Source organism: Myotis brandtii, unplaced genomic scaffold, assembly GCF_000412655.1.
Source record: "Myotis brandtii unplaced genomic scaffold, ASM41265v1 scaffold298, whole genome shotgun sequence".
In the NCBI taxonomy this organism is placed as follows: Eukaryota; Metazoa; Chordata; class Mammalia; order Chiroptera; family Vespertilionidae; genus Myotis; species Myotis brandtii.
In genome coordinates, this window is record NW_005361391.1 from 2,805,622 (window position 1) to 2,828,022 (window position 22,401).

Below are 22,401 nucleotides of genomic sequence, written 5' to 3' on the forward strand. Positions count from 1 at the left end.
CCTGATGCCCCTAACCACTCTGCCTGCCTGCCTGATGCCCCTAACTGCTCACCTGCCTGCCTGATTGCCCCTAACTGCTCGCCTGCCTGCCTGCCTGATCACCCCTAACCCCTTTTCCCTCCTGCCTGATCATCCCTCACTGCTCGCCTGCCTGCCTTATTGCCCCTAACCGCCTCTGCCTCAGCCCCCACTGCCGCAGCTTCGTTCAGAAGGATGTCCGGAATGACATCTGGAAGGTCGTTCGGCTCTTCGGTCTAATTAGCATATTACGCTCTTATTATCTATACTAATAAAGAGCTAATATGCTAATGGTCAATATGCCATAGTGGGTAACGACCAGGTCTTTAACATATTAGCTGGGGCGTTGCTCCGGAGACAGGGCAGAAGCGGGGAGGCACCTGGAGGAGGCAGGACCTTCCCTTGCTGGGGAGGGCAGGGGTGAGAGCCCATAGTACCCCCCTCACCAGTCCTTCGCCACCCACCGCTCACATTCTAAGTGCCGCACGGCCCACCTGCCAGGGGAAGGAGCACAGCGCAGCAGGCGGGAGGCTTCCATGCTCTCCTCCAGCACCATGACGGGGCGGAGCCGCCACGTTGCTCTGGGGACTGGGCGGAAGCGGGGAGGCACACAGAGAAGGCGGGACCAGCCCGAGGTGACTAGAGGGACTGAGGGTGGGGCTTGAAGTGGCCAGAGAAGGCCAGAGGGTCTGGAGGCTGGGCCAGGCGCACTGGAGCTCTGTGTGGACAGGTTCGGGTGTAAAGGCAGGGCCACACCGTGATTTTCGAATCATATGCTGGGCTCCTAGTTATAGATAAAATTATTTTTAACTAGAGGCCCAGTGCACAAATACTGTGCACGGGTAGGGACCCTAGCAGCTGCCATCTGCTGGCCAGGGCCTCCATTCCCCAGCTGCCTGCCACCAGCTGGGGCCTTGCTTCCCCCGGCTGCCTGCTGCCACTGCTGGCCTGGGCCTCCCTTCCCCTGGCTACCTGCCACCACCACTGTCCAGGGCAGGGCCAAATAGGGGGAGGGGCCGCGGGCGGTTGGCCGGCTGGCCCCACCCCATGGTCAAACTCCCAGTTGAGAGAACAATTTGCACATTAGGCTTTTATTATATAGGATATTCAAATAGATTAGAATCTAAGAGCTCATGTCACTGAAACTTCTTATTTTTTAACTTAGACTTTTATATATTGTCTGGAACAATTGAGCACCAAGCCTGATGCAGATGTAGATACTACACAGTAAGTAAAACTAAAATTAATCTCATTCATGCATTTAGGAGGATTGAAAATACAGACTGATGTTATATATTTGGTCTTTTATCACATACTAAGATTTCCAATAAGAGAGATAAATTATTATAAGAAATTATAGTTTTCTATATTTGACCTATGTTTTTTTCCATAGTTTCTTTATCTTCTGAACTTATCATTACTAGAGAAGTGTTGAGTAAACTGAACACATGATCAGCTCAGTAATTATCCAAACGAAGTTTTATAAATAATAAAGTAGAAAGTTAAAGTATATAACTTATTCATTAACTTTTATAATTCTGGTGGAGAGGATTTCACTAATATTCTTGTTAAAGACTAATTATTTTAGTGAGGTTAATTCTGGGTCAGGCTTAAGTTATTTGGACTGCAGAAGACAGATCTTGATTCTTGATATTTACAAATCCATGCAATAATGCTTTTATTTTTTTTAATATTTTTCAGATTGTTCTATAGGATTTTTTTTAAATCTAGTTTTTCTGAATGACATTGCCATGTGTAACTTTTGTGCACCTAAGATTTATGCTCTGACACACATAATACTGAAATAAGTGCCTGTTAAATTCATAATAGAAAAATTAAGAATTTTTTTCCTGTTTTTCTGTTTCCTGGTATTGGGTTTTGCCTTTCAGTATAGAAACTGTCACCTCTCTGAGACATAATAAATATTTAATTCTTCTAGTTTTCCTTTAATTTTATATATCTGTTCACTTGTGAGCTGTTAACTAATTCCCTAACTCAACTCAGTTATAAATGGTTGAATATGAAGGTGAGCTTGAAAAAGCCTTGTGGAGATTCTGATAGTCATGGTCATTTCAATTATGTAAGTCTATACCTAGAAATTAAATTATGAGTTATTTTCTCCCTTGGTGATTTTTTTTTAAATTTAATTAAGTCAGGATTAGGAAACTCAAAATTATATGGCCCTTGGTAATAGATAGATTATAGCAGGGGTCCTCAAACTACGGCCCGCGGGCCACATGCAAATACAAATATTGCATTTGCTCCCGTTTTGTTTTTTTACTTCAAAATAAGATATGTGCAGTGTGCATAGGAATTTGTTCATAGTTTTTTTTTAAACTATAGTCCGGCCCTCCAACGGTCTGAGGGACAGTGAACTGGCCCCCTGTTTAAAAAGTTTGAGGACCCCTCCTCTAAAAGGACAGTGATGTCAGTGACGCACAAGCCTACAACTGTGAGGTAAATTCAAGAAGAGAAGTCAGTACCGGCCGGTGTGGCTCAGTGGTTGAGCATTGACCTATGAACGAGGAGGTGAGGGTTCGATTCCTGGTCAGGGCACAGGTTGAGGGCCCAGGTTGAGGGCTGGATCCCCAGTATAGAGGGCGTGCAGGAGGCAGCTGATCAGATTCTCTTTCGTCATTGATGTTTCTCTCCCTCTCCCTTCCTCTCTGAAATCAATAAAATATATTTAAAAAAGAAGAGAAGCTGGGCCCTTGCACACATCCGGACCCTGCCCCTCCCTCGCAGGGGCGGGATTTGCTCCTACCCCTCAGAGAGCTGCCATTCCTGGTTAGACCACAGCAACCGTCCATTCCCGAGCTTTGCACGAGTGAGAATATAAAGGGGGGTCATTGAGGATCATGTCTGGGTGTTTTTTGGACACAGTTGGGAAAAATGAGAAGAATGAACAGACTAGATGGCTGGGGTTGGGAAGGAGTCTGAGCGAGCTGTGAGGGGCCTCCTGTCCTGAATTTCTTCCTCTGCCTCAAAGCAGGGGTCATGCATTCATTCAACAAACAGTTATCGAGCTTCCAGTATTTGCCATGAACAAAATGACAGAGATCCCTGCCTTCAGGAGCTCACTTGTGGGTGGGGAGGCCCCTCCACCTTCCTTTCCCCTTGCGAGCAAGAGACAGCTAGTCAGGCCTGAGGAAGGAAGAGAACAGCAAATGCCTTGTGAGTGTTAGCTATGGGGCAGGCACCGCTCTCAGCTCAGCATGGCCTCATTTCATTCCCACAGCACTACCTTGAGGAGGTGTTGTTATTATGAGACTAGAGGCCTGGTGCACAAAATTCGTGCGGGGTGGGGTCCCTCAGCCCAGCCTGCAACCTCTCGTAATCTGGGACCCCTCAGAGAATGTCCAACTGCCGCATAGGAATTTGTTCATAGTTTTTTTTTAAACTATAGTCCAGCCCTCCAACGGTCTGAGGGACAGTGAACTGGCCCCCTGTTTAAAAAGTTTGAGGACCCCTGGTTTATAGTGTCTAATTTGAGCTATTGATTGTTAAATATTAGAAACTTACAGAAAGTTATTTGATTTTTTTTCACCAAAGGATCAATTTTTTAAATTAAAGTACAGTTGATATACAATATTAGTTTCAGGTGTTAGAACATAGTGATTCAGCACTTATATGCCTTATGAAGTGATCACCACAATAATTCTAGTAACCATCTGTTACATACAAAGTTATATTATTCACTATATTCCCTTAGCTGTACATTACATTCCTGTGACTTATTTATTGTATAACTAGAAGTGTGTACTTCTTGATCCCCTTCACCTTTTTTAATCTTTCCCTCGTCACCCTCCCCTCTCACATCAATCAGTTTGTTCTCTGTATCTATGAGTCTGTTTGTTTTATTTGTTCATTTGATTTGCTTTTTTACATCCCACATATAAAGAAAATCATATGGTATTTGTCTTTCTCTGTCTGACTTATTTCACTTAGTATAGTACCTCCTACATCTATACATGTTGCAAATGGCAAGATTTCACTGTTTTAAATGGCCGAATAATATTCCTATGTCTTTGTGTGTGTGTGTGTGTGTGTGTGTGTGTGTGTGTGTGTGTGTGAGAGAGAGAGAGAGAGAGAGAGAGAGAGACATAGCATCTTTATCCATTCATGCATCTATAAATATCGATAGGTTGCTTCTATTTCTTGGCTATTGTAAATAATGCTGCAATGAACATAGGGTAGGCTACGTATATATTCTGAAATAGTGATTTTGAAGTATTTACTTATTTTATTAATACTCACGAGTGGAAGTTTGGGTAGTATGGTTGTTTTATTTTTAATTTTTTAAATATATTTTATTGATTTTTTTACAGAGAGGAAGGGAGAGGGATAGAGAGTTAGAGACATTGATGAGAGAGAAACATCGATCAGCTGCCTCCTGCACACCTCCTACTGGGGATGTGCCCACAACCAAGGTACATGCCCTTGACCGGAATTTAACATGGGACCTTTCAGTCCACAGGCCCGCACTCTATCCACTTTTCAAAACTGGTTAGGGCTATTTTAATTTTTTAAGGAACTGCCATACTGTTTTCTATAGTGGCTGCATCAATTTATAATCCCACCAATAGTACATGAGGGTTCCCATTTCTTCACAATGCAAATATTGGTGTGCTTGATGTTGTCCCAGAGATACATTAAACTTTTTTCTTTTTGCTCTTCTGATTAGTTGATGTTTTACTACTCTGTCTTCCAAATCTATGATTTTTTCTTTTGTAGCAGCTAACCTGCTGTTGATTCCCTATGGTATATATTTTTCATTTTAGTTATTATATTCTTAGTTCCGGTTGTGTGTTTTTCCCCTGGTCTCTTTGTCGAACTTCTCACTCAGTTCATTCATTCTTCAACCAGATTCATTGAGCATTTCTATAACCATTATTTTGAACTATTTATTTGCTAGACTGCTTAATCACCATTTCATTTAGGTTTTTTAACTGGGATTTTGTCCTTTTTTTGTTTAGAACACATTTCTCCATCTCCTCATTTTGCCTGTCTCCCTGTGTTTATTTCTGTGTATTAGTTGTAGTTTTGTTGTATCCATGGGAGGAGGTGAGCTCAGGATCTACCTACTCTGCCATCTCAATTCCCACTATGCAGAGAACCGACCAAAAGATTTTAAAGCCAAATTAACATAAGGTTCACTTTTTTTTTTTTTTTTAGGTATAGTTGACATATAACATTATATCAGCATTTTTAATTTTAGGGCTTTGATTGTAACTGTTCTCTTTCTTGCTTTTATATTCAGTCTTTCCGTTGATGTTTCTTCTCCTGATTTATTTGGAAGTATTCATGAAGACTTCAGTTTGACTTCTGTAAGTAAGATGATAAGTAATTAAGATGATAAATAGAGGGTGAAACATGTCATTTAAAAACTATGTAGCTGGACCAGAGTGGCTCAGTTGGTGAGCATCGTCCTGTGCACTGAAGGGTTGATGGTTCATTTCCTGGTCAGGGCACATACTTGGGTTGCGGATTTGATCCGTGGTTGGAGCATGTACAGAAGGCATCCAATAGATGTTCCCTCCCCTCCCCTCGACAACTCCCCTCCCCTCCCCAAGCATGTCCTTGGGTGAGGATTTAAAAAACAACAACAAAACAACTATTTAATGGCTATTTCATAAATCTATCTAAATTACCTACTACATTAGTGCTGTAGCATTGTGTTTTATTTTGTGAAAATGTTAAAAAATATAGAATTTTATATATATTCTACACTTAAAATCTTTTTAGCTCAAGTTGCAACTTAACTAGTTCCTTCTACTCTCCACATTTTGCATGTTCTTGTGTGAACTACGTGTCCTAGTAGGTCCCTGGTGCTTGAAAGTTGGAGAGGAGACAAAGGACAGATGCCTGTTCCCTGCACGTTTTCTTTTTAACCAGAGAGACTCTGCTTTTCTCTATTTTATTTCTGTCAGTTCCATAATAGCATTTTATTTGAACACAAAATTCCATGGCAAAACCAAAATACGTGTGTGTGTGTGTGTGTGTGTGTGTGTGTGTGTGTGTGTAATATATATATATATTACATCTCCTAATTGGTTAGATTAGAGGGGAGTGGGAAAACACTAAGGGTAAAACTTTAGATCACTCAAATAGTTTTTCCATTTGAGGGGAAGAACTATTTTTCTTCAACTAAAGAGAGCTAATTACTATGGGTATGATGAACTCCTAGATAAGGCTAATATTCTGAAGGAAGATGATGGATAAGGCAGTTAAGAATTGAATTTATTACTGGGAGTCCAGATGAGAATTTCAAGGAGTGCAGCATGTTTAGAGTGGCTGGTAAGACATATTTACTTTATTTCATGTGCTTTATGTACAAGGACCACATAAGAGTAACACCAAGTCTGGGGCAATAGGGAATATGGCCTCCCAGCCTCACCTGTGCACCTTTCCAGAGCTGTTCATTGCTCTCTTTCTGATTTTTACTTGTCATTTAAACACAAGTGTGGGAGGAGCTTACATGCCATAATCCTCTTTACCTTGTTCTGTACTCCATTTCCCACCTATAGATTATGAGGACTATTAACAGTGTTTCATTTGCTTGAAGGTACCTTAATAATTCCTTGGTCTTTTAATTATATTTGTTGATGACCAAAAAAGGCATTGACTAGACTACACTCCGCCAGAAATAGAGAGGAACATATTAAGTATATGAACATATTAAATAAACATTTTTAAAATTTAGAAAGTTTTTAAAAATTTGAGGGGCCCAAATGAAATTATTGGGAGATATAATTTGTGCTTGGCAAGTGAGTTTAAAGAGGGGAGGGTGGGGGTAAGGAGGGGAGAGATCAAAGGACTTGTATGCATGCATATAAGCCTAACCAATGGACACAGACAACAGGGGGGTGAGAGCATGGGGGGGGGGGCAATGGAGAGATAAGGACACATATGTAATACCTTAATCAATAAAGAAAAAAACAAACAAAAAAAACACACAAAATAATATGGAAAAAAAGTTTATTCTGTGGTTTGTATACGTCAAAGGACAGAGGCCTATTTCCATGTTTATCATATTGACTTTAACATAAGTTATTCTGATTACATATGAAATAGGAAACAAATATGGGTGAGCACTTTTCCTGGAAAGTGGTTTTTGCCTTCGTTTTTAGTCAAGAGATCTTAAACTAAGGCCCTAAATTAGTCACATTTGTCCAGATAATGCTCTTATAACTGAGGGAGCACCGGGAAAGTGCTCTCTGTGAGCCTCAATAGCAGTGACAAATACCATTCTTGGAATTTTATTTACAAAAATAGTTCTTCTGAACAGTAAAAGATGGTTTATTTATCAGCATTGGGGTCTGTAATTTTGATTAGAAATGACTTTAAACAGCTACAACTCTGGTGAGTATATAATATAGGGCTCTAGTCCTCTCTATTACTGACACTGCAGGAGTCTTCTACCCTGTGTGCCTTCACTCCCCAAAAGAGGGAGACTGTCGTACATAAAAAATTCTGTGAAGTTCCACATTTTTAAAAGAGCCCTCATGGATTGTATTATAATTTTCTTATAAACTATTTTCTAAGAGTTTCCACAGTTTTTGTAATAGCTTAAAAATATCCATTTTTAGCTTTTTGTGCACAAAGTATTAAGTAGAATAACTAATAACATGAATCCCTTTTATTTGAACTACAGCTGATTCTACTTTAGTTAACTGTTTTTCATCAGCCTATTTCTCTCTATAGCTGTTAAATTTCAAAAGGAACATTATTTGAATCTGTATTATATAATAATGAGCATTGAAAATTATAGAATTGTATTAATGTTTCTCTCTGTGTTAATATTGGGAAAGATGGAGTCAAGGAAACCGAAATGTTGAATATTGATATTAAACACCAAGAGATTATAATTAAGTTTAATGGTAACTGTTAGACTTTAAATTTGTTAATATAAATGTAATTTTATAAAAATTTGTTTTACTTTTAGGAACAACAACTTTTGATAGTCCTAAGTAATTGCTGCTACCTACAATGTCACACCTTCCTAAATATAGCAGAACATTTTGAAAAGCACAACTTTCAAGGAATAGAAAAAATAACACAGGTAAGTGAATTATGTTAAATGGACAAGTTGGTTTTTTTATCAATTTAGTTTCCAAACTACTTTCTCAGCACCCTCTTCTTTTGCTTTCCTGTCCTTTTCCCTCTTCTTGCCCTCCCCTCCCATATTCCTTCCCTATTTTCATCCCACCCTGCTTTTTGAATGACTCTTGTCCTTCTCATAACTCACCTTGAATAATTAATTTAATACTCTCTTCTTTCCTCTAGAGCAAAGTTTTCTCAAGGTTAGAGCTGATTTACTCCCCACCTAAGTTATTCAAAAGTAAGAGGGAAAAATAATGACACAAAGGCATAAAACCCAAATCTTTAAGAATCATCTCAAATTTTGGCTCCTTTTAGATTAAAGCTTTTACTCATAGCCAACAGCAGACTCCCTGAGCCTGCAGAAAAAAAAATCTCTTCCTGCTTATTCACACTTTTTTCTCTCTCCCTCTCCATGTGTCTAAAATGATCCTTTTGCTTTACTACTTAAGCAGTCACACAGGTGCTTGAGCATGGACACAAATGCACACACACACACACACACACACATACACACACACGAGACTGGCTTACAAGAGCTGTAGGATGCTTAATATCTTAACTGAAAAACACATAGTCTCCATTCTCTACTCAATGGATATAGCAAGGCTGCACAAAAATGAGTTCTGTATCAATGGAGTAGGTTTTTTAAAAGTTATATTTTGTTGTTTATATGTTTTCAAGTAACCAGAAAAGGGAAAAAAAATGAAGTAACCTTGTTACTAAAGGTTAGTTGGTTCCTGGGCAAAAGTTTATCAGATTTCTAAGTAAAACTAAGCTAGAACCACTTTTTAATGTCAGTACAGTTTTCTCGGTGCAAAGAATAAGAAAGATAATGATCTTGTTAATCTTATAATCAAAATGTACTCTCGATGGATCACATACTTTTTGCAAAATGATGGTTCCAGTTCATGAGCTCAATTGGGATTTTTTTTTTCAAAGAATGAGAATATCAAAGTGGGTGGCTCTGTCTTGTTTTCCTGTCTTTTTGTAAAAATTAATCATTCTGATGAGAAATGTTGTGACTTAGGCTGTAGGGTCAAAAGTCGAGTTTATTTCCTTAAGTTTTTGTGTTGAGTACTGTAAGGTGTTCTCTTGCAGAGAACACTTTGTTTTTATGCAGTAACAATAATGACATCAGTTTATTTATTGGAGAATTTTTAATCATTTAAAAATACATGAAATGATTAGGAATTTCAGTAAGTTTGGTTTCCTTTAGTTTTTTAAAAAGTTATAAATCGGAACTATCTATTGTTTCAGTTTATATATTTAGGAAGTAAAATGAAAGTGACATATAAATAGACTTTGTCCAGATCATTTTGAGACCAAGGTAATATGAAGGGTTTGTGAGTGCAGCTTAGAATAAATGGTAGGCTATTTTTCACATTCAGAATTTGAAAATTTTAATTGACCAGTGATATTTTGAAATTATTAAGTTGTATAAATAGTAAAGTAGATTTAGATTATAACATTTGTGTTAATTTTGTTTGTTAATGAGTAAATTCATTAATTACATGATACCAACCAAGTAAAATATATTTTTGCATTAAGGGAAAAAAGGTTGCCAACTGCTATTGTTTTTCACAGTCTGTTTTCAAAAGACAGCTAATCTAGGGGTAAGATTCCTGAGAAATCAAGGGGGCACATAGATCGCATGAATAACTTAGTATCTATCCTTTTGCCCTGTTTCTGCTCTTAGAGATAATGGTTCATTGAGGGCTTCTCACTTAGTGTCACCAGACACTAGACATTCTCTCAGATCTCCTTCCAGGGATGAACTGGTGGTTTGCCAAGGGTTCGTCTGAGCATATTTTCTCCTGCTTCCCTATTGGTTCTTCTAACAATAGAAGGATGAAAAGTAATAGTTGTTAATTCCCTAAATCTTGTTCCCCGTCTTCAAAAGTAGAAGAATTTTAATATTGAGATGGTACAGAAATAACTGTGCTTTTTAGGAGTTTATTAAATAGTGACCAATGATTGTTTAAAGCTGGAATGATTTCATATATACAATTTGCAAATAACCCTGTGAAGTAATTAAGGTATTATTAACTCAGGTTTTTTTTCATATAGAAGATGCTAGGAGAAGATAATGATTTGACCTATTTAATAAGTAGCAGAGTAAAGCAGGACTTAACATTAAGTTTTCTCATTCTAAATCCAGAGTGCTTTCTGGCCCAGAACCATATATCTTAAAATAAAGAACAAAATTGTTCCCTAGAAATACACCAAAGGAATAGGAAGATGTGGTAACTGTAATTATATAATTCCAAGGAATCTTTTTTACATATATAAAATGCTATTTTAACCTGTGTTAGTCTTTAAAAAGCAAATGTCAATTAACAGTATGATAATTGCAGATTTTCAGTTTACTCAGAACTGTAGTCATTAAACAAGTCTGTCATTAAATTCTTTTTTAAATTTTATTTTATTGATTCTTTTACAGAGAGGAAGGGAGAGGGATAGAGAGTTAGAAACATTGATAAGAGAGAAACATCACTCAGCTGCCTCCTGCACACCTCCTACTGGGGATGTGCCCACAACCAAGGTACATGCCCTTGACCGGAATCGAAACTGGGACCTTTCAGTCTGCAGGCTGACGCTCTATCCACTGAGCCAAACCAGTTAGGGCTGTCATTAAATTCTTGATTGAGGTTTTACTACTACATGGGGGTTGAGAGAGGGCAGTTTTGGGGGGTTTTTTTTAGTATATCCAGGGAAGATTCTATACCGACAGCAATCAATTTTAAAGATTTTGTGTCACTTGAACCATATGTGCTATATTTTACATATTTAAGTATGTTTAGCTTAATTGTATATAATCCTTAAATTTTGCATCAAACCTTTTGAATTCACAGAAGTGAATGATTATGGCTTGTGACCTCACTTTATTTATTTCCCCCATCTCTTAATAATATAAATTAGCTAAATTTTGTTTAGAAGCTATTTTAATAAAATAAATTAGTTGCAAATTAATCCTTTTGGGAGTTTAAGATCTTATGGACAGGAATTATAAATTGGGAGATGAATGCCATGAGGAGCACTGAAATGTGGGAAGGAGAACAATATAATCAGATCTGTATTTCTGAAAGCTCCATCCTGGAAACACCACAGATAGAATTTAGAGATTAAGCTAAGAATTTGGGAGGGAGGCTCCTACAATAGCACAGTAGTGGAAAAGGATTGAGTTTAAGCGGAAGAGCAACATAGATAGGTTGATGTTTGAACTGTTTTAATCTTTCTCTCATGGCATTCATCACCCCTACTCCAATCCCCTTTCATCTAGCCACTCATCTTTCCTTGATCATTTCATGCAATATGTCTGCTCATTAATTTACTGAACATTAGCTTACCAGGCTCTATTTTAAGAACACTTACATATAGTTTGTTTTACTATCTATCAGGAATGCCTTTTCCTCAGTCTTGACATGACAAAATCTTGATCCTTCAAAGCCCCACTCAGATACAAAGTCTCATCCTGTAAAGAGCCTCTTATGACCTCTTCTTATCTGTTTTTCCAAGGTACAAAATGAATCAAATCGTCTTCTTCTGATGATGTTTTATTCACACCCCTGGAATAGCATTTTAACATATAACATTATGATTAGTTTAATATTGGTATACTTTCTATTAAATTTATCTGTATTGTTGAAAGTATTACAGATGTCCCCCTTTTCTTCCCCATTAACCCTCTCCACCCGACACCCACCCCTCCCAGGTCTTTACCACACTATTGTCTGTGTCCATGGGCTGTGCATATCTACACTAATAAAAGAGAAAGATGCAAATTGATCATATCCTCACAACGCCCACCAGCCAATCAGGAGTGAGTATGCAAATTAACTCAAAGCTGGTGGGTTAATTTGCATACACAGGCACTGCGTGGCCAGGGGCAGCGGGGCGGGGGATGCTTGTGTCGTCGCCATGGCTATGATGCAGGCATTCTGCACCGCCCCAGCCACTCTGGGCCTCTGGGCAGTGTGGGAAGTCGGAAAGGCGGCTCCGGGCTGGAGCAATGGCAGTGTCGGCAGCCAGGGGAAGGAAGGCCCATTCTTTTTTTTTTTTTTTATATTGTATTGATTTTTTACAGAGAGGAAGGGAGAGGAATAGAGAGTTAGAAACATAGATGAGAGAGAAACATCGATCAGCTGCCTCCTGCATACCCCCTACTGGGGATGTGTCTACAACGAAGGTACATGCCCTTGACTGGAATTGAACCTGGGACCCTTCAGTCTGCAGACCGACACTCTATCCACTGAGCCAAACCGATTAGGGCAGGAAGGCCCACTCTTGCATGAATCTTTGTACATCGGGCCTCTAGTTTATAATAATAAAAGGGTAATATCCTAATTAGACCGAATGTCCTTCTGGACGAAGCCAGGGCCAGACCGAAGCCCAGGTCCCGGGTGCCTGGCGGCGGCGGCTGAAAGGAAGCAACCCGGGTCCTGGGTGCAGGAGGGAAGCCGGTGCCAGCAGATGAGGGAAGGAAGGCCTACTCTTGCACGAATTTTTGTGCATCGGGCCTCTAGTATGCATATAAGTTCCCCCGATAATCTCTCCCCAACAATCCCTGCCTTCCCTCTGAAATTCGTCAGTCTGTTCCATGTTTTTTTGTCTCTGGATCTATTTTATTCATTAGATTCCACATATGACTGAGATCATGTGATCTTATCTTTCTCTGACTGGCTTATTTCATTTAGCATAATACTCTTCAGGTCCATCTATGCTGTTGCAAAGGGTAAGAGTTCCTTCTTTTTTTTACTGCCACATAGTATTCCATTGTGTAAATGTAACACAGCTCTTTTATCCACTCCTCTGCTGATGGGCACTTGGGCTGTTTCCAAATCTTAGCTATTGTAAATAAATGCTATTATAAACATAGGAGTGCATATATTCTTTCTGATTGCTGTCTTGGGTTTCTTAGGATATATTCCTTTTTTAGATTATAAAATTCAAGAATTTTTATTAAATATTTTATCTTTACAAAAGAATGGATCTTATGTAGATATAAGAATAATAAAATGAACATGTGCACCCACCACCAAGCTGAAGAAATGAAGCGTCATTTCAGACCCCTTCATGCCTGCTCATTTGTTTGCATCACCCTCCTTTCCCTATGGACTCTGTTGCACTTTGCAGTTTTTAAACTGTACTTTGTTCCATATTACCTGTTTTTTTTACTTTTAAAGAGCATAAATGGGATCATCTGGTATGTATTTTTCTATACTTTCTTTTTCTACTCAATATTGTTTTTGCTATTCATGTTGCTGTATGTAGATTATACTAATTTATAAAGCGAGCTAGAGTGTGTCTTCTTCTTTCTTCTTTATAGTCAACTGTATGTGTATTGGATTTCATCCATTTTGCCTACATTTTCAAATTAGGCCTAATACTAGTATTTTTTATAGTAGTTTCATATTATTTCAATCTCACTGCATTTGAAGTTCTGATCCGAATTTATACTTGCTTACTTGCTTAATATTTTCAGTCTTTTCTTGATCACTCTTGCCAGAATCTTTTCAAGAACCAACTCTTAGTGTTACTGTTCTCTCTTTATATATATATATATATATTTTTTTCTGTTGTAGTAATTTCGGTGCTTAGCTTAATTGTGTGTGTTTTTTAATAACTCATTGATTCCATACCTTTCTGACTTTTTAATACTAACATTTAAGACTATGAATTTCCCTTTATCTCTCTAGCTAAGTTCTACATGTTAACATATGGTATTTTAATTTTTCAGTTTTGTATTTTCTAATTTTAATTTCATGAGTTGTTTTTTTACACACAACATATGTGATTTTAAATTTTCAAATTGGGAGAGGAATCTTTTCCATATTGGGAGTTAGTTTTCTTTATTACAGATTTCTAACTTAATGGTTCTGAGGTCAGAAAATAGGTTTGTAATAACTTTGTTGAAACTTGCTTTGCAGGATACATGGTGAGCTTTCTTAAATATTCTACCTTCTTGAAAAGATTATGTCCTTCAGTTTTGAATGCCACATTCCATATATGTCCATGAAGTCAATTTTGTGAATTGTGTTGTTGAATCTTCTGTATCCATTCCTTTCCTTTGTTTACAGTATTTTGGTCTTTAATCTGTTGATGACTAGAAAGCATGTATGAAAATTTTTCTTTGGCTACTTTTTAGATATTTTCTTTGTCTCCAGCATTCTGAAGTCACCATAATGTATCTCTTGATATGAGTATTACTTTTTTGCCGTTTTTCCCTTGACTCTGATTTATACCTTTAATCAATTCTGATAAATTCTCAGCCATTACCTCTTAATATTTTCTCTATTAACTCTTTTCTCCTTCAAGATCTCCTATTGGATATTTATTAGATCTCTCACTTTATTCTCCATCTCTCATATTTTTATTTTATGTATTTCCCCTCATCTTTAATTCTATGAAATGATTAGGAATCATTTTTAAAGTTCTCTCTTCTTGTTCATTTCTCCTCAATTATGTCTAAGCTTGCTGAAACTTACTGTCTTTTGATATTTCAGTTTTTCATTTTCAGAAACTCTTTTTCATTTTTGTTGCTAAGTGATAGAAAATTATTGACTTACTCTGGAAGGTTATAATTTCAAACATCAGTGTAGCACAGTGATTTTTAACTAGTGTGCCACAGAATTTTTCAAATATGCAGTACCAGAGTAGTCAGAGGCTCTGACCTCTTTTCCCTTAGATCAGCGGTTCTCAACCTGTGGGTCGCGACCCCTTTGGCGGTCAAACGACCCTTTCACAGGGGTCGCCTAAATACATCCTGCATATCAGATATTTACATTACGATTCATAACAGTAGCAAAACTACAGTTATGAAATAGCAACGAAAATAACTTTATGGTTGGGGGTCACCACAACATGAGGAACTGTATTAAAGGGTCGCGGCATTAGGAAGGTTGAGAACCACTGCCTTAGATTGTCAAATAAAAAAATTACAAGAGTCAACACAATAGCCGTTCAGTGTGACTGAATCAAAATTATATCTATTTTTTTGTTAGTTTGGCAAAAAATATATTTTTTTTTGGTTGTGCCTCAGGATTTTAGCAGTTAGTTTATGTGTTCCATGAGGTGGAAAAGATTGAAAATCGCTGGTATGGGAGATAGTGGTATGGCAGTAAAGTTCTTTCCAGTGTCCTTCAGATTGTTCTGTGTAAGTGGCCAAGTAAAATACAGTGTATAGTAAAAAAAAGACTATCCCTTTATCCCTTCCTTAAAAGGAGAAGATTGGAGCAACCAGTAAAGTCTAATTAATGGGATATAAGGTAGTTAGCTTGATTATAAAAAATTCACAGAAAAAAGTTTTGGGAATGATGATAAAGATTAATAGTAAGTCACCAGGTTAGAATCTCAGTAGAAGGTAAAGGAAGTGAGAAATGATGGTGTTCACTAACAAGTCATAGAAACATCGCCTGTTATTTTGTTTCGGAGTAAGAATATATTCTGTTTTATCCAGGTTTTTTTTTTGTTGTTGTTTTAATAGTGCCACCTCTATTCAGGATTAAGAGTTTATTTTTTAAATTAATTATTTACTTGGTATTTAGTTTGTCCAAATTTGATAAGTTATGGTTCAATAACATAAAGGAATGTCAGTTTGCATCTGCCTCACCATCCACTTGCAATGAATTAAAAATAGATTAATTTGATTAAACCTAGTAATTCAAATTCACTTAGATGGAAGTTCTGATTAGAGTTTGATGAGTTAGTTTATTTCTATAGAGATGGCTCAGTTAAATGTACTCATCTTTGAAAACAGTTTTGTTATCTATTTTTCCTTTCTCAGAAACATACTTTATTTTAAAAAGCATTTTTACAAAAATTTTTTTTGAAATAGTAAATTAAAAAATGTAAGTTTGGAATATTGAAATAAATCAAAATAATGATTTTACTGTGTTAACTATTTTGAGTTGAAGACAACTGTGTAGAAATGGAGGAAGTATGACATCTACTTGGCAGATGTTTGCTTTCCAGGACCTGTCCACTGTGAGCAGCTGCTCAATACAGGTCGGGCATGTGGTAGAAGAGTACCTTGACAGATGTTCTGCTAAAGAAGTTATTGGAGTTAGTTATTACAAGTATTACTTGTTCCCACATCTAAAATATGGCCTTCTAATATAGCCTGTATTTCTTTAAGTTATTGCCAACTGTTTGAAGTACTTTAGAAGGTGCTGCCCAGTTTTAATATGTAGGAATTTAGTGAGTACAGCTGTTTCTGAGTACATAATTATTGAATTAGCACCCCTCCTTTTTTTCTTTAGATAATTGCCCTGTTTTGGTTACAGTCATCTGGCCTACATGGATAGCGTGCTCTCAGGCATCACCTTCCCTGTGAAGCCTTTACAGTCCTCTTAGTAGTGCCCCTTAAACACTCTCTGTATGTATCTCTGATAGCCATATTTTTAACATGTAGTTTTATGAATGTTTGTCTTTCTTTTCTGTTAGACAGTGATTTCCTTGACAGGATTTTTTCATTTTGCTTTCATCCGTCACTGTCTGGAGATGCTTTAATAATGGATGGTCCTTACCCTTGCATTTCAAGTTGGGTCAAGCACACTTAGTTAACATCTGTGTTCATAGCTGGTTTGAACAAGGTATTAGTGAAAACAAGGCACTTGAAATAATAATAATAATAATAATAATAATAATAATAATAATTGCTGCTAGCATTTATTATGTACTTTAAATGTGCTACACAAGTTTTATAAATTATCTTTTTGTATTCTCACAACAAAATTGTTGACCTTATTCCTGCCTTGTCACAAATTATGCTGTCACTCCACTCTCTGTTTTATTTGTCTGGTATCTGTCTACTCATCCATTTCTTTTCAAACATTTTTTACAAATATTGAAGTATAATTTATATAGAGTAAAACAGGCAAATCTCCAGTGTATAGATTGGTGACTTTTTACACATATATACATCTGAGTATCCACCGCCCAGATCAAGAGATAAAAATTTCCCTCATGCCCCATTCCAGTCAATAGGACTATCTCACCACTATTCTGATTTCTGTGGGCATAGATTTTTTTTGGCCAGTTCTTCAACTGAATATAAAATGCAACTATACAGTTTGTATGTCGCCTTTTGTGTCTGGCTGCTTTTGTTCCAACTTAATACTTTCTGAGATTCACTGAAGTTGTGTGTCTCTCAGTAATTTATTTTATTGCTGAGTTTGTATAACCAAATTTTGTTTATCATTCTCATAATACTGGACATTGGATTGTTGGAATTGTAGGTTTAATGAATGTAGGTGGTGTGAACATTGCTATAAAATCTTTTTGTGAACATTTGTACTCTCTTATCGTGGATACAGGAATTCCCCATTCAACTGCAGTTTCACTTTCCATAGTTTTAGGCCTATGAACAAGCATGGAATGAAAATATTAAATGGAGAATTCCAGATAAACAATTCATGTTTTATTTATTTACTTATGTATTTATTAGTTATTTTTTATTATTTTTTTTTGTTTGTTAATCCTCACCCTAGGATATTTTTTCCATTGAGTTTTAGAGAGAGTTGAAGGGAGGGAGAGGGAGAGAAAGAGGGAAGGAAGGAGAGAGAGAAACATTAATGAGAGAGAGACACATGGATTGGTTGCCTCTCCCATGTGCCCCTACCTGGGCTGGGGATTATTGAACTTGCAACCCAGGTACATGCCCTTGACTGGGAATTGAACCAAAACCCTTTGGAGAGTGCGCCAATGCTTTAACCACTTAGAAACATCAGCCAGGGCAACAATTCATGTTTTAAATTGCGTACTGTTTTGAGCAGCATAATGAAATCTCTTTCTGTCCTGTTCCATCCCTTCCTGGGATGTGAATAATCCCTTTGTCCAGAGTAACCACACTGTCCATGTAGTACAATTAGATATTTTGTGAGAGAGAGAGACCAGATCACACTCACATAACTTTTATTACAGTACTGTATATTGTTATAATTGTTCTATTTTATTATTAGCTATTGTTGTTCATCTCTTACTGTTCCCAGTTTACAAGTTAAACTTTATCATATGTATATATTTATAGAAAAAAATATTGTGAATAGGGTTTGATATCCAGGGTTTCTGGCATCCATGGGGAGTCCTGAAATGTATCCCTGCAGATAAGGGAGGTTCTTTATATACCTAGAAGTGGGATTGCTAGTCAGGGAATAAGTTGATTAGAAACAGAATTGTTTTCCAAGAATTATTTTCTTATTTTACACTCAGCCAGCAATGTATGAGTCTTCCAGGTGCTCCACATCTTCACCGACAATGTTACCTTTCTTATGTTAGTCAGTCTCATTGCTTTCATTGACTGTCCCTGATAAAAGTAATGATTTTAAGCATCTTATATATGCAGATATCCATTTTTAGATATCTTCTTTTGCTTACTCATTTTTTAATTGGGTTGTTCACCTTTCTATGAGTGATTTTTAGAATTCTGTGTATAAATTCTTTGTCAGGTGTCTATTTTTTCTCCCAGCCTGTAGCTTGCTATTCTGTTCTTATAATGGTATCTTTTGAGTAGAAATTTTTAATTTTGATGAGACCCAGTTTGTCAGTTTGTTAAATGTTTAATGCCTTTCATATCCTGTCAAAATCCTTGTCGGCCTCAATGTCTTGAATATTTTTTTCCCAGGGGCTTTGTGGTTTTAGTTGTTATATTCTGGTCTATGATTTATCTTTTACTAAGTATTGCATTTTGTTCATTATCATTGTGTTAATTATGCATATATTATTATAGGTTTATAGTATGTCTTGAAAAGATGGTTCAACTTCTTTTCTGATATTTTTTTCTTACTGTGTTGCATGGACTAGTACCTCCATTATAATCTTGTATATAAGTGGGAGAAGGGGCATTTATCGAGTCCTTTTTTTTTCACCTGTTAAAATAATTCCACTTCTCTATAATGTATCCTTTTTATTTATTTATAGATTCAATTTTCCAGCATTTTGTTAGGATGTTTATGTCTTTGTTCATGGGGCCTATTGGTCTGTAATTTTCTTTGCTTACAGTATTCTTGACAGTGTTTTATATCAGAGTTTTGCTGGCCTCATCAAACAAAATAGGAAACATTCTCAGGCTCTGGTCTATAGTAAAGTTTGCATGTAATAATTTCTTCCTTAAATGCTTGGTAGAATTCACCAGTGAAACATCTGGTCCTGAAGTTCTCCTCATATGAGAGCATCCTATATAATAAAAGGGTAATATGCAAATTGACCCTAAGGGTGGAACGACCTGGAATGACCACTATGATGCGCACTGACCACCAGAGGGCAGACATTCAATGCTGGAGCTGCCCCCTGGTGGTCAGTGCACTCCCACAGGGGGACCTCTGCTCAGCCACAAGCCGAGCTGATGGCTGCTAGCGCAGCGGTGGTGGCAGGAACCTCTCCCGCCTCCTTGGCAGCTCTAAAGATGTCTAGCTGACAGTTTAGGTCTGCTCCCTGCAGGAAACAGACCTAAGCCATCAGTCAGACATCCCCCAAGGGCTCCCGGACTGCCAGAGGGATGTCTGACTGCCAGCTTAGGCCCCGTCCTCTAGGGAGTGGGCCTAAGCTGGCAGGTGAACATCCCCTGAGTGGTCCCAGACTGCGAGAGGGACTCCCCGGAGTGCACGAATTTTCATGCACCGGGCCTCTAGTTTGAAATAATGGACTCTATTAGAGTATATAGGACTACTTGTGCCATTTTTAGAAGATTGTGTTTTTCAGGAGTTTGTCAATTTCCCCTGTGTTGACAGATTACATAAAACTATAATATCCCTTTCAAAAGCCTATATTGGGCATTGTTGGTTTTCTCATATTAATCTTTTTAAAAATTTAATTGATTTCTGGTCTTATCTTTAATTATTACTTATACTTTTTTGAGTTCAATTTTCTCTTTCTAGCTATTGAAGGTAAAAGATAAAAATATTAATTTTGATTTTTTTCTTTTAAATCTTTCTGAGGGATATGTTTTTGGTGATAAAACCCATTGCTTTACCTCTGTCGCACAGATTTTGATATGTTGTATTTTCATTGTCATTGTAGCTTCTTATTAATATTTCCTTTTTGGATGCCTCTCCTCTTTCAAGAATTAGCACTTGTATCATTCCCAGAATATCTCCAATCATCATTTAAGTTTATGTTTCTAAATATTAGAGAAAAAGAGGGATGAAGGAGGCTGGAAGGGAGCTCAAGGTTCATTCCCTACTACATTTTCCTCAGTTGTTCATCCTTCTCAGTCTGATATATTTGCTTTTGGGTGAGAGCCCTTTCTTAGGTTACATGGGTGATATATTCTTTGAATCTTCACATATTCAAAAATAAGTTTCTTGGACTCTGTTAGTGAATGATATCTTAGCTAAATATAGGACTCTTGGGTTGCATTTCTTTTATTCCTGTAGATACTATTCCAGTGATTTCAGGTTCCAATGTTGCATCTGAGAAAAGCCGATAACAGACTGATTTTTTTCTCTTGTAGGTAAATTATTTGTTTTAATCTGGAAGCCTAAAAGAGTTTCTCTTTTTATTATTTTAGAAAATTGGTACTTTTAATAGTATTTGCCTAGCTGTGTCTTTACAGTCTAGCCTGGAAATCAGCAAGCCTATTCAGATAATTATTACCTCTTCTCTAACTGCTCATAGTTCTCTACTTAATTCTTTTTTCTTTTTCTTTTTTGTATATTAGAGCTCTTGGATCTATCTTCTAAGTCTCTTCCTTCATAATATCCACCTCTTTACATTTTTACTCTCTGCTTTGAAGTACTTAATTGCACTTAATTTCAATCTTAGTAGTGACCAGCAATTTCATCAATTAATCTAGTCAGTTGTTAGCTGATGAAATCATGTATTTTATCTTCATGAAGTCTTTTTTTATATTATACTTTAACCTCCTTAAGGGTTTTCAGTATTTTTCTAAGTTCAAGTGGTTGCTTTTCTCTCCTACAGCTGAATTCCCTGCTTGGCAGATATTCTCATTTATAGCTGCAAGACTCACTAGCTGTGTGCTTGTTTTTCAACATTAACTTCTTGAAGTTCAGGTGTTTTGTTGGAGAGAAGCTTGTGTTTCGTGGGTCAATGGTGTGGAAGCAGCTAGACCGCCAGTCCACTGAAGAGGAACCTAGGCCCAGACTCTTCACTTTCCACCCTTAGTGCTCCATGCACCTACTGTAACTGCTTGGCCTCTTGGGTACCAGTGAGACTTGGCACAGACTGGTCAGACGGATGCTCACTAACCTCCTCGCCCTGCTCCACTCCCACCGCCATCAGGAACTCCCAGTACACGTGGGCTGGACATTCTGTAAAAGACCTGTAGTCCACACATGGGGATTCATTCTTATTTTATTGAATAGTCATGCTAAGCGTGGTCTTTATTACTGAACATTAATAAAATAAAGATGTGATTTTTGTAGGAAAATTGATAAGTACTTTTAAAATATGCTGAAGTATTTTTAAATTTACATTATTTCCTTTTTTTCCACCCTCAAATGACAACTTATAATTACTCTTTATTATGTGTTTTTAGGTTAGCATGGCCTCATTGAAAGAATTAGACCAAAGACTGTTTGAAAATTACATTGAGTTGAAAGCAGATCCCATTGTTGGCTCCTTAGAACCTGGAATTTATGCAGGCTATTTTGATTGGAAAGACTGCCTGCCTCCAACAGGTAAATGGTTTCAAGTTATCCTAGTTCTCTAAAAATAGTCTAATCTATCTAGAGTAATAAATATGGATATGCTTTTTATCAATTAAAATATGCTTAAAATGCTTTTTTTAAAATTCACATTTCTTATATTTACTAAAGGATTATAGTATGATTGTAACTTTTTATTAACTCCAGTGGTTCTCAACCTTCTGGCCCTTTAAATACAGTTCTTCATGTTGTGACCCAACCATAAAATTATTTTTGTTGCTACTTCATAACTGTAATGTTGCTACTGTTATGAATCGTAATGTAAATATCTGATATGCAGGATGGTCTTAGGCGACCCCTGTGAAAGGGTTGTTGGACCGCCAAAGGGGTCGCGACCCACAGGTTGAGAACCGTTGGCTTAAACCCATTTCTTGATAGTTTGGAATTTATTACACTTTTTAGTTAATAACACTTAATGACTTATTTATTTTTAAATTCCAGAGAATAATTAATTAAACCTTATATTATTTGATCATTTTTAGTAATGCATACTTGCTTCTTACAATACTGCTTTATTACATAGATATAATAGACTTTAATAGTTATGCAATGACTTTGTGACCATCATCAAAAAATTTAGTTAAGAAATCTGGGCACTTCTACATAAGACCTAATTATT

At 37.0% G+C, this 22,401-nt stretch overlaps 1 protein-coding gene across 6 annotated transcripts in view; it reads left to right on the forward strand.

Annotated features, from left to right (window-relative positions):
* EXOC2 (exocyst complex component 2) overlaps window positions 1–22,401 on the forward strand; it is a 286,986-nt gene that overhangs the window by 214,955 nt on the left and 49,630 nt on the right. For all 6 annotated transcript variants that reach the window (XM_005869533.2, XM_014542312.1, XM_014542313.1 and 3 more), the window contains 4 exons: window positions 1,184–1,245; window positions 5,279–5,345; window positions 7,964–8,080; window positions 21,614–21,755. In XM_005869533.2, coding sequence (XP_005869595.1) covers window positions 1,184–1,245; window positions 5,279–5,345; window positions 7,964–8,080; window positions 21,614–21,755 — 388 coding nt within the window. The remainder of the gene's footprint in view (window positions 1–1,183; window positions 1,246–5,278; window positions 5,346–7,963; window positions 8,081–21,613; window positions 21,756–22,401) is intronic.